At 43.8% G+C, this 12,816-nt stretch overlaps 1 protein-coding gene across 1 annotated transcript in view; it reads right to left on the reverse strand.

Moving 5' to 3' along the window:
- Nucleotides 1-12,816, reverse strand: part of RALGAPB (Ral GTPase activating protein, beta subunit (non-catalytic)) — a 52,064-nt gene that overhangs the window by 21,196 nt on the left and 18,052 nt on the right. The window contains exons 9-15 of the mRNA XM_009076146.1: nt 10,527-10,728; nt 9,040-9,207; nt 8,160-8,274; nt 7,761-7,908; nt 4,939-5,003; nt 4,161-4,293; nt 2,071-2,199 (exon numbers count right to left, since the gene is read on the reverse strand). Coding sequence (XP_009074394.1) covers nt 2,071-2,199; nt 4,161-4,293; nt 4,939-5,003; nt 7,761-7,908; nt 8,160-8,274; nt 9,040-9,207; nt 10,527-10,728 — 960 coding nt within the window. The remainder of the gene's footprint in view (nt 1-2,070; nt 2,200-4,160; nt 4,294-4,938; nt 5,004-7,760; nt 7,909-8,159; nt 8,275-9,039; nt 9,208-10,526; nt 10,729-12,816) is intronic.

A 12,816-nucleotide genomic window follows, 5' to 3' on the forward strand; every position in this document is an offset into this window, starting at 1 on the left:
ACAAGGAGGACAAGGTGAGAACTCCTCCCTCAAAGTCTTTCAGATGAGAAATAGTTTTTGAAAACATGCAGTTTTAAGAACAGGAATGCATAGTTGAGCTCTTTTATGATTACAGCTTTGAATTGGGGTAAAAGTATTTAACAGCAATGAGCACTGAAACTAAAGGAAAGAAATGCTGCACTGAAATGTCCCCACATTGCCTGGCTTGGTTTTCAAGAGCAGGAGTGGCACCAACATGGTTTGCTAAGAAACCAAATGTAATTTGCAGTATTAGAAATGTGTTTTCAGCAAATGCTTTTCCTTCAGTTCTAGCAACTCATTCTGTATCACTGCCACAGGGCTTCATTCTGCTCAGGTAACTTTCCCCCAGCCATACTCTCGGGACAGTAACTTTCATCAGTGGAAAATGGGACAGAAAAGCTGTTCTCATCCAAGCAGACTGACAAAACCAAGAGAAATATAACCCCTTTCCTGCAAACACCCCTGTGCTTCTCTCCCAGCTCAGGGCTGCAGGGAGCAAGGCTCCAGACCAGAGGGGCAGGAAACAGCCATACACACTGAGCCAGAAGGAACTGCATTATAAGGCTAAAGAACTGAACTTCTCCCCAGCCTGTGACTCCGTAGGAACAGCTACTCTGCAGCACGTGACCATGCTCTGTAAAGTTTTACTCATTCACCTACACCCTGACCCCAGCAGGAAGGTGGATGAGCTTACTGGTGACAAGCAGAGCAGAGGGCTCTAGGACTTGTCACCTCCAAAAGCACAAGCAGAACAGGTTCCCCACTCTGCAGTTCTGCAGGAAGAAGTCATCTCTTTCTATGCACTTTGTTACAAAGGGGAAAGAGATCTCAGGGGAAGAATTGCTTCAGTTGCATGAGAATTCTACGAATACCACAATATTTAATATGAACCTGGGGAGGCATTTCAAAGAAAAAAAACCCCAAACAGAAAACCTGGTTTAACCACACAAGCTGCAGGACCCTCTGGTTCTGCACGACACTCTGCAAGGCCCCATAGTATACAATCATTGCAGAACCCCTTCAGCTCATGCTGCTGCAAGAGTAAATAAACACCCAGTCCAACATGGCTCAGTGCTGACTTCATGTTCTAAAACCTGCCTGAGACACATAATTCAAAGTGATCTATTGAATATCTGAAGGACTATAACAGGAAATGCTGAATTGTCATGCCAGGTCACCGTGGCCACTGGAAGTACACTGGACTTTTGCTTAACAAAGGCCATGAAGTCCAGCCTGGGGACAAGAGCCCTCAACCAAAAAAATGCATTTTGTTTTCCTCCCACCTCCACCTAGCAGCTTTAGTGATTTGTGTAGAATTAAGGAACTGTGTGCAGATAAAGCTCGGAAGAAGGTGACATCTTTGCAGTAGAAATACACTTTTCAAGCTCCATAAACAGTTTCCAAGACAAGAAGGAGGAGGAAAAGCAGGTACAACACTTACCAAAAGGACAATGAAGTTTTTTAATTCCCTGGCATATTTGCAATCTGCTGACTAACAGCACCAAAGCCCCTGGTTTCCCAGGGGGGTTACAGAGAGTACAGGCAGACCAGGCTGCCAGCAGGCACAGCCACCAAAAATGACTTACAGGGAGGTGGAAAACTGATGGCCCAAGGCCCTGCATTGACACTGTGAATTTAGTGGCAAGTTTTGCCTCAACTGTGCAACCTAATATGGCAGATTGTGTAGTATAAAAAAGCAAAACAAAAACCTAAGCCAGACACACATGGGGATTCATAAGGAAGGTTTGGAGCCATCCAGGCAACTCCACAGAACCTGCCAGAATCATACAGCAGAGCAATGTGTGTCTGCACAGGCCATCCTGAGCTGCAGTTTCAGCCAAGAGGCATTCCCAGGCCACGTGTCCTTTGAGCCACAGAACATTTACACCAGGAGAAAAAGACCCCCAATAGCAGTGCTGTTGTTTCTCATGTCCAAACAGAACATCTGCTGACAAACTCAGGCACAGAAATCTGCTTGGTGGCATGACTTTCTCCCAATCAGGACTACAACCACCCTGTGAGAGGGGGCCAGAGCACACCAAACTGCACCTCTCACCTTTGCCAGTCCAGAGAGCAGCTCCAGGGCAGCCAGAGAGATACTCATGTCCTGCCTCCACTGGGAGTTGAGCCTTTGGGTTACCAGGTGGATGCTGCGTATCAGCAGTCCAGCAGCTGTATCTGTATGAAGAGCTAGGATATAACCCCCAAACCACACACCACAGGGAGGGAAAATAACTAAGCGTTAGTGACAATAAGCAAAGCACAGGCACCAGGCAAAGCAGCCACAATACAGACATAAAATAAACCACACTCAACCCAGAACTGGGTTGCTGACTTCTTCCCAGGCTAACTCCCTCCCACTACACCTTCAGGCACTACAGACACCCATCCAGACTCCCTAGCTCAATTTCATTTAGCTTTTTAAGATACTTTTGGATAATCCCAGTGCTCTGCTGCACTTCAGCAGCAGAACAGCCAGCTGCAGGTTTTGCTATTGAACTTAAATGCTGCCATGTAGTCACAGAAAAATGTAGGCATTAATGTATATTACACATTAGTAGTTGTATTGATGGACTAACAGAGCATGTGTAATTTCAGGTATCTGTGTCAGAAGTTAGCCATTCTCTCCATCCCCAGTGTTTATCAAAAGCTGCACTAGTTCATTAGATGTAGATAAGAAAGAATTAGTGCCAGAGAAAGTGACAATAATTTCTAATCTTCCATTTCCCTGAACCTTTAGCTCAAAATTAAAAACAGAAAATGTTTTAAGTATCAACTGTTCTCACTTCCAAGTAGTAGGAACATAAATATATATTTGTTAGAACTGAAGTATGCAAATGAATGTAGGAAACAAGTAACTGCTCAATGACTAATCATGAACAGAATGGGAAGGATGACAGCTAAGGGATATCCTTCCCAAAACTCAAATGATCATATTTATCCCCCAAGAGCTATGTCCAGTGTTACACTAGGAGCAGACTCAACAGTCTATGATGTGTTAAACAGTAACAACAGCCCATCTTGTTTTCAGTTTTCTCTTGTTTGAAGCATCCAGTAGAGACACAGAAATTCTTTTCACAAATCCCTTACGGCCTTACCTTCTGTGCACAGGAAATTTAAAATATCCAATGAGATGAATACACTATAAAAATGTATCTCAAGTCATGGTTGGAAGACTCAGTAAGTCAAATATTTAAGAGGTTTTTCCAATCTTACAGATGGGTATTTTTACAAGCACTTGCCCACACAAGTTAAACACAAAATTAAAATGGACTGCTGAAAACTAACACTTTGGTTGTTTCAAACAAGCATATCCTGGAGGGAAAGCACCAACATGTTTATATGAATCCCTAGAATATGCTGAAGTTTTCCCTGCTAATCTCCTTCCTCTTGTTGTTATAGAACTAACTAGATTAAAAAAAAGCCAACACCAGACATTTCTGGTTGGTGAGGACAGAGTTCTCAGCCTAGGCTACAACATAATAAAGGTGATTTGTTCTCACATTTACTTGGCCAACATCAGTGAGACTGATGAAGACCAAAGGAGCAAATAAAATTCCAGGATCTTGACATTCAGCCAGCTTGCACCACACACAGGTTTAGAACATGGATTTCGCTTCAGGTTCAAAAATGCACAGTACAAAGACATAGCAAACTGAAGTTAATTACCAAATTCTCTTGTTATAACAAAATGATACATCACAAGCATTCTGCTTACTTGCTCTACAAAAACAGGAGCCCTCAAATGTTCTTTCAATGTGGTTTAAGAAAAGGTGCTGCAAGGGTCAGGTGAGCATTTGGAATGCTCAAAACAAAGGACACGATTCACTGACACTTGCATTTATCCCATTATTGTTGACAAAAACTGTGTCTTGAAACCATAAACTAAAGGAAAGCGGTTTGCAAACACCTTTTTCATAAACTTTTACATTGTTATTTTTAAAATGTTTAGGGTCCTTTAGTAGGATTAAAATAAGCCCTGGAAGGGCACACAGGAGCACAAACCAGCAACGCACGGAGGGGCTGTGCCCTGGGCTCAAACACCTGTGCATGTTAATGCGTTAAACAGAACCAGGACAGAAAACCCAGGAACATCACCTGCCATACCACGGCAGGGTTTGCCAAAGTGCTTTTCTCACCATAATCCCTCAGGAGGGCCTGTGCTGGCCGCTCGCTGTCGGGGGTCGTGGGCTCTGTGCTGCCTCCACTGGCAGTGCTGATGCCACTGTTGGTGCGGCTGTGGCTCTTGAAGAGGTTGTTCTCACCACCATTCTGCAAAGGGAAAGGCAGTTCTGAGCCATGAGATTTTTCTCTCATATACAAGATATGCTCAAACCTGGAGTGCTGTGCTCAGCTTTGGGCACTCAAAAAGGCCATTGAGGCACTGGAGCAAGTCCAGCCAAGGGCAGCGAGGGCAGGAAAGGGCCAGAGCACAGGGGGAAGGGCAGGGCTGGATGGGGTTGGTTAGCCTGGAGAAGAGGCTCAGGGGTGACCTCATGGCTCTCTGCAACTCCCTGACAGGGGCTGGAGAGAGGTGGGGGATGTCTGTCCTGCCATGACTTCAGGGAGAGGACTAGAGCGAATGGCCTTGAGCTGAGACCAGGCAGATATCAGGAGAAAAATTTTCCCTGTCAGGGTATTCAGGCAGTGGAATAGGGAATTGCTCAGGGAGGTGGTGGAGTCACCATCCCTGGAGGTGTTGAAGAGGCATCTGGATCTGGTGCTGGAAGACCTGGTTTGGGGTTTAGGGGTTACAGCAGTGACAGGTTAATGACTGGACTAGATGATCTCAGAAGTCTTCTCCAACCTTGGTGATTCTATGATTCTCAAGATGCTACCTGAGCCCCTCTCTGCAACAGGTAAAGTGAGAAATGCATTGTTCCTGAACAGGCAACTACATAACCAACAAATACTCACTGTTTCCATCTGACAGCCAATGGCTTCCAACAGTGCTGAATCCTGAACAATATTTAACATTGCACCTGCAGAACCACAGAGCAGAAGGTCACTCCAGACTGCAGTAAACATTCACTGCTAAAATGTCCAGAGAAGCACTGAAGGTCTAACACACAGAACTGCCATGCTGGTTTCTAAAATCTCTTATTAAAACATGGGATTTGCTCCAGGCTTAGCCATTTGAAGCAGATGAAAGCTGAGACAGAGTGCTTTCAGCTGTTTTAGAAATGCTTTGAACATAGTCTAGAGAAAAGACTGAGGGGGAATCTCAACCATACATAAAAACATCTTAGAGGTGGGTGTCAAGAGGATGGTGCCAGACTCTTCAGTGGCGCCCAGTGACAGGACAAGGAGTAATGGACACACGAAACTACAACAAGTTGCACCTCAACACATGGAAGAACTTGTTTATGTTGAGGGTGGCAGAGCACTGGAACAGGCTGCCCAGAGAGGTCATGGAGTCTCCCTCTCTGGAGACATTCAAACTCCACCTGGATGCATTCCTGTCACCTGCTCTGTATGACCCTGCCTTGGCAGGGGGGTTGGACTGGGTGATCTCCATAGATCCCTTGCAACTCCAACTATTCTGTGATAGGTCTGTCAAATTCCTTAGTTCAGAAGGAATTTGGTTTCAGAGAAGAGCTGGAATTGTTCCTTGTTTCCCACCAGGTTGTTCTCATTTGAAAACTTAGGTTACATTTAAGGATATCTCTCAGAAGGCCAGTTCATCATCTGAGGTGGGATACACTGAAATTCCCTCTACCTGGAAGCCTTCTCCAGCCTTTCACTTTCCATGTTCTGTTTTATATAAGTGCCCAAAATAGAGTACTCAAAAAGCTGTGGCCCTTAAGTGCAAGGGCTACACCAACCCCACTGCAGCCAAACTAGCCAGGAGGGAGCTCTCTCTTCCACCCTGGGAAAGATTTAAGTGTAATACACATATTAAAACTCTTGATGTGTCTTTGGTAAACTAGGAGGAAGAGCCTGTACCTGCTTGGCAGCATCAGCCCCAAGTGAGCAGGAAAGAAGCAGTAAGGACATGGACAGGTAACAGGCTGTCACTGACCCATCTTGTGGCATCCGTTTTAATTTCCTGCCTCCCTACCTTGCCTCACCCAGCAAGAACACTTAGGAAAACACCACTTGGTCTATGAAGGGAAATGACAGGACAAGGGGGAATGGCTTCCCCCTGCCAGAGGGCAGGGTGAGATGGGACATGGGGAAGGAATTCTTCCCCATGAGGGTGGTCAGGCAGTGGCACAGGTTGCCCAGAGAAGCTGTGGCTGCCCCAACCCTGGGAGTGTTCCAGGGCAGGCTGGATGGGGCTTGGAGCAACCTGGGCTGGCAGAAGGTGTCCCTGTCCATGGCAGGGGGTGGAACTGGATGGGATGGTCTTTAAGGTCCATTCAAACCAAACCAGTCTGGGATTCTATTCTAGCACCACTCGCTGTTCCAGCTGTGGCAGTTGGAAACATACACTAGTTTTGTTGAGAAGCTGTTGGTACATGTGAGAATTTCTGGCTAAACTGGAGATTCAAAATCTCTCCAACTAAAGCCAGCAGGAAATAATTTCACATACGCAAACGGGAGTTTAACAAGAGGAATGCAGGGGATGAACTGCTATGGACTAGCATGGCAACAATCTTGGTAAAAAAATCCCATTCAAGGCAGAGCATGTACCCAGCTGGCTGCAGACCATGGAGGGGCACAGGACTGCATGGGTGGGATCTAACAGAGCATCATCCTGTGGTGCTAGAGGTAGTGCTGGAGGCTGGGCAACCCTCCATGCACTACTCCTCTGTGGGTTTCACTTGAAAACCAGAAATATCCTCATCCCTTCCCCAGCTTTGGCTGCAAATCATTCCTTCCAATTATTCCCCTCCAGCCTTCCACTAGAAAAGGAACTATTTCAACAACTGCAAGGTAACCTTCCAAAGGTCTTTGCAGACTGGATTTGTGTCAGCATTTTTTGGCTCACAGAATTTTCTTGCCCTGCCCTGCTAACCAGGTAGACTGCTTCCCAGAACAAGACAGACACCTCTCATCACAGCACAAGGCAAACAAAGTGGTACTAATTGTAATTACTGAAGGACAGGAACACCGTGTTGAAAAAAGCACTTCTAAAGAGAGAAGAGGGATGGGGGGAGAATAATAGGCAGGTACATTTCTACTTGTCTGAAAATATGCTTAACTTGACAGATGAAACTATCCAAGTTTCATCCTCTACTTCCTTTCTGAGTATTTAGCATAACGTTAATCCACTCATTGCCTCAAAGAACAGTTTGTGGTGTAACAGTGCATCTCCAGACTCTATTCCAAAGCTTTTGGCTTCTGAGTACCAACACTGCTTAACAAATGTCATCTGTACTTTGCCAATGCTAGACCACCAGTCACCACTATTTCAGTTTGTTTCTAGGCTTAACCATGCCAAAACCCAAGGTCTTCCCTGTAATCCATTAGCCACTAATCCTTCCCAGCATTAAAATAACACTTTTTCCTACTTCCATTTCTAGTTATGACTGATTTTTCATGCTAGAATGTGCTTTACTTCTACACCTGCTTTTCAAGCAACACTTATATTTTTAAACAGAGAGAAATTAACAAAATGTGAGGCTTTTTAAAGTGTTTTCAAAGTCTGAGCGAGATTATACACACGACAACCTGCCAGGAATTTAATCCTTCCTCTTGCAAAGCAACACATTACTAATAACTCCTATTATCCCAGGACAGATTAAGACAGACACTTCTGTAACACAGTTAATAAATAAACAAGTTGAAATAACCTAATATCATCTGAGTGTTGTTGGGATCTGTTTCCGTCTGCAAAGCTCCTATGAGTATATTCACAAGCCTCAGCTTCAAGGACAGGAATGTCACAGGCTTGTCATATGTTGAGCTGTCATCATTGCTGAATTTCCCTTCCAGGACAACCTGAAGGAAAAATACACTGATTTCAGTATCAATTAGAGATCACATCAGCAGGGCATTGGCTTCCAAAGTCAACTCCCACAGCACACATTGCTACTGACAACTTGCAGTATGTTCTTACTGCTCCAGGCTTGCTGTAAGAGTTTCAGTGCTACAGAGAACCCCCAATACAACCCCCAAGCCACCCAAATCCCCCTCGAAAACAACCAGGGAAATCAAAATGGAAATGCAAAACAAGGTGGTAAGTTTACTACCTCAGACTTTATGGTTCCAAAATGATGAGGGAGAGGCAGCAGAGACAGTAAGATGTTAATGGAAGCTCTTCTTAGTTCTGTGGGGTTTACATAGATTTTAAACTTTGAGAGTTCTCTGCAAATCAAAGCATCACGCAATTAATCAACTTTTCACAGGAATCTGGAGCCAAATTTAATTAAGTTAACATTAAATACCCACCACCCAATGGTCTTAAGCAATTTGTAGTATGCAATGTAGCTGTTTCTTTCCAGGACCTATCCCAAAGAAGTGGCCGCTCAGATTTAAGCCCAGAATATAAACAGTATTTTATGCATAACTTCAAAGTGAAATGCAGTACCAAGACACAACACATGTGCAGAAGAAGCCATGCACAGGGTACTACTGAGTGCCTTACTTAGCAGAAACATCCAGAAATCTCTGAAGCTCTGACAAGTGAGGTTATATCTCCCGGTTTAAGAGCCTACTCCATTTCATCAGTCTGTCTAAATTACCAGTGTTTCCACTTAATGATGTGCAAGATCACTCAATGAATTCACTGCAGCCACAGCCACTAATGAGTATCTTGTGAAAGTCTGCTTTAAAATCAGGAGGCTTTCAGTATATTTGAGCTAAATCCCTCTTCTTCCCTATTCTCAAAGGCACTGCTATCCATCAGTGAACACGCAGCTAACACCCCCCATCTTTCACTTCAAATAACCACTATTATAGCATTAAATAAAACTGAAAATTCGAGCTCAAAGTGCTGCTATTATCACCTTCAAATCCACACACGCTGTGGGTCCCACATCACAGAATTCCTGGGTGAAATGACTCAGGAATGACAGAAGATCAACACCTCCCAACCACCCTGATGATGTTTATATGGAAATAGCAATTTACCTGTCAGGTAAAATAGTTTCAAGAGCTGAAATGAAGTAGGGAACCACGACATCAATGCCTTTGAGGTCACAGCAGAACAGAGGAGGGGAGTTCAGAATGACACTGGCAAGGACGGGGTGGCAAACGAAATCTGCTATCTGCAAACCCTGAATTAAAAGCATGTAAAATCTGACAAAGAAAGACAAGATTAAATTATTTGCACATAAAAAGCACCAGCATCCCACATGAACAAGAATGTGCAGCCACTATTTGATCTTGTCTACATAAAGCTTCAAAACCAGAGCTATGGAATGTTGATATGAGCATTGTCCCACGTTACTTTAGCACAGGCAAACACACCTGAGCAGCTTAACAAACCCCTCACAGACCACAGGTGAACAGGCAGTGCAGCACAGCTCCACTGAAATCCCAGACTGGCAGCTGTGCAAACAACCCCAGCTGGTTACTACTTGGATCACCTGCTCTGCTGTACTCCCTTCCCAGGTAAAGGTGGGAGCAGGACCATGATTTTAGCTCCCCAACATGCGAAAGACACTGAAATCTTGGGGGAAGGGTTGGACAGGACAATGGACAGGGTGCAAGGACAGGATACACTGACCAGAAAATGGGAAAATGAGACCAAACATGACCATGAGAACCAGTTCAAAAGAAAAGGCAGGGGCAAGAACCCAGCTGGCATCATCCTAAAGCAGCTAGCTTCTTTTGCAGCTTCTTGTTAGAGAACATATACATCCCCTTCTTTTTTTAACAGAGGAATCCCACTGACTGGGCAAGAGAAACATGAACTATCTACACACAAAATACTACAACATTCAAGAAATAAAATAATTCAGTCTTCTGGGAAGTTTTGATGCCATTTGGGACAAATGTACCTGAACAGATTTAAAATCGATTCTCTGCCTCTAGCCTTTGCTGTGGTATTTCTTAACAAAAATTTGGGGAAAAGGGATAGGCTAAACTGCCTTATTTTATTAGAAATAAAACTCTGGTAGTTCAGAATGCAACTGTTTCAAATAATGGAATATTACTGCATTTCTATAGTCAAAGGGGGGGAAAAAAGGCAACCACAAAAGAAACCAAACCCAGTGTTGTGGTATGTGACAACACAAGACCTTTGTGGTCAAGTGTACAAAGTCTTACATCTGCACACCTATTTTTACCATTTGAACAATACTCAGTGACACAATAAACAAAAATAAGAATACAGGAGGTTAAGTGCCAAAGAACACGTTCCTTCCAGCTGGAGGCACTTTAAGGGATCCCCCCTCAACTGAAACTTGAAAAAAACCCAATGAGATGCAGCATCATGAGGTGTTGAGAGAAGCCAGCACTGGGTTAGCCAGGGATCCCACCTTAGCCTCTGAAGGCCAACCAAGTGTTTTTGAACTGGCAACACAGGACCGGGACAGGGAGTGACTGCTATTCACTGGGAATTCATCTGCACCACAGAGTTACACCAACAAAGCAACGGGAAGATAGGTCAGTACCGAGATAGGTAAGCTGGTAATATTTCCTCCCCAGTCTTCTTGCTACAAAATATCCTACACAGTGTCCCGCATGCCTCTGCCCTTCCTGCTTCATAGTTGTCTGGGAATTCACTGGCGTCAAACATGGGGTTGGAAGCCATAGTGTCTGTGGACATTTGGGATCCTTTCCGGCGGAACTCCATACTAGCTTGGGTGGCTATAGCTGGGAAGAGAAAAAACAGCATTTCACTCTGTGTGTTAGCATACAGAATAGGCTCATGGGATCCTGGACACAAAGATCAAGTCCAATTTAGTAGTTAACATGAAGCTGTTAGTTCACTGCATTTGAGCCAGTGCCTCTGTTTAGGAAGTGTTTGTGGATGTAACTAGTTACTTTTCTTCATAAGGATGACAACAACTGACCTTCATATCCTAGAGACTGTCACAACTTCCTGCTGGGAAGAGTATGCTTATATCCAAAATTAGCTTCCTACCCTCTCTGCAGGACAAGGATCTCCCTCAGCTGGTTCTCATCCCCACAAAAACAAAGTGCCACCTTGCCTTGCCATCTTAAAAAAACCCCAAAATTTAGATGGTGCCATGACTATGACCTCCAAGGAAGTGCCTGACTTGCAGCTGGTCAGCTCATCTCACATGCTCCAAGCTGCTTTGATCTAGTTTTGTTGTACAAACATACTTTTTCAAAAATAATAAAAAAATTCTGAGTCCCCATATGCAAAAGGGAAGGTTGTGGAATCCCACTCCCCTCATCTAGTCGCTCTCTCCTCACAAGGTCACCGAAACTGCAAAATAAACAGGAGGTTAAAAGAGCCTCCAGACAGCTGCTACCAGGGGCTGACCCTCTCCTGCTCCCTGTCCCACACGGCTCCTGACAGCCTCTGGGCAGCCTGCAGGGACCTAACCAGGATGTGGTTCTGCCCAGCTCTGTGCTCCCTCCCCACAGGACAGTTCTGCCAACCCACACCACTCCAATCCACATCTTTCTGCAGAGATTTCTGGTCCCCCTTTCACACATCAACATCATGTGCATGCGATGGGAGAGCACTGGTTCTGCTGCCTCCATCCTTTCTTCCAGGATGGCAACCAAAACAAAACATACACTGCTCTCAATGGGATGATTGTTTTTCATTATTTTTTCTGGTCTCTTCCCTGGACAACTTCACTCTGGGATCACTAGTGTCAGAGAAGGGGCATTCTGATTTTTAGCTAAGACTATACAGATTTCCAAAGCCTAAAAAAACTCCAAAAGCAAATAGCAGACAATGTGCCCTCCTGACAAGAGTCACACCGAAGGATTCCTACCAGCATCAGAGAACTTCCTCTGTCTCAGCTCTGGGACACTGGGGAACAGCAGGTTCACAGTCAGCCTTGCAAACAAAGGCCTGTTAACACTTTGGCAGCTGGAATACCTGATAATTTGCAGATAAGGTGGTTTTTTTGGTTTGGCTTTTTTTTTTTTACAGGAAATGTCGTAATGACAAGTGTCTACTCTTAATTTTTTTTGTCCTCAAATTCATCATTTAGCCTACTGTTACCTTACAAATTTGTATGGCGTAAGTAGCAAATAAGCACAAATCTTTATGCATCTTCCCATGAGCCATTTTTCATCCTAGATAAGCTATCCAGCAATATACTGTAGTTGGAAAAAAACACTACATGCACAATGCATACAAATCAAACACTAGGTCTGTAAAATAAGCTTTAAGTAAAAAAAACATGGTTAGTGCAAAGTCCTGAAATTCATGACATGATCACAGACTAAAGTACAGAAAAGATGGGACTGATTCAGGCAGATTAATTTGCTTTTGCCAACAATCCTCCCCATTCAAAAACACACACAAAAAAAGTTACTTGTCTTTTTCAAGTAAAAGTGCAAAAGCTACAAGAGACAATGAGAATGGATTTACAAATAAAACATGGGATTATGGGAAAAGAAAAGCATGACTGCAATTAAGGAAAAGCTACTGGTTCCTACTTACAAGATTTATAAGAAAGAAGAATTTGGATAAAAGATGCTGCAAGATAATAGAAATAAAATGGAAACAAATCAAAGGACAGCAGTAGTTATAAAATACTTTTAAGATGGTGAAATCGTAATATAAGTTAAGAAGCTTTTAGCTTTTTTAAAAAATAGATTAAAAGCTTTATGACACAGCAAGCTCGTTAAACACGCAGGAAATTTGCATTCAGGTCCAAAATTATGGTCTTGAAAGTACCATGCAAAACAATGAACAAAAAGTTACAAAATATGGCTAAGATTTAGAGCTGTTCATACCAACACACCTTCAGC

The sequence above is a fragment of the Acanthisitta chloris genome, unplaced genomic scaffold (assembly GCF_000695815.1).
Source record: "Acanthisitta chloris isolate BGI_N310 unplaced genomic scaffold, ASM69581v1 scaffold8296, whole genome shotgun sequence".
Classification (NCBI taxonomy): domain Eukaryota; kingdom Metazoa; phylum Chordata; class Aves; order Passeriformes; family Acanthisittidae; genus Acanthisitta; species Acanthisitta chloris.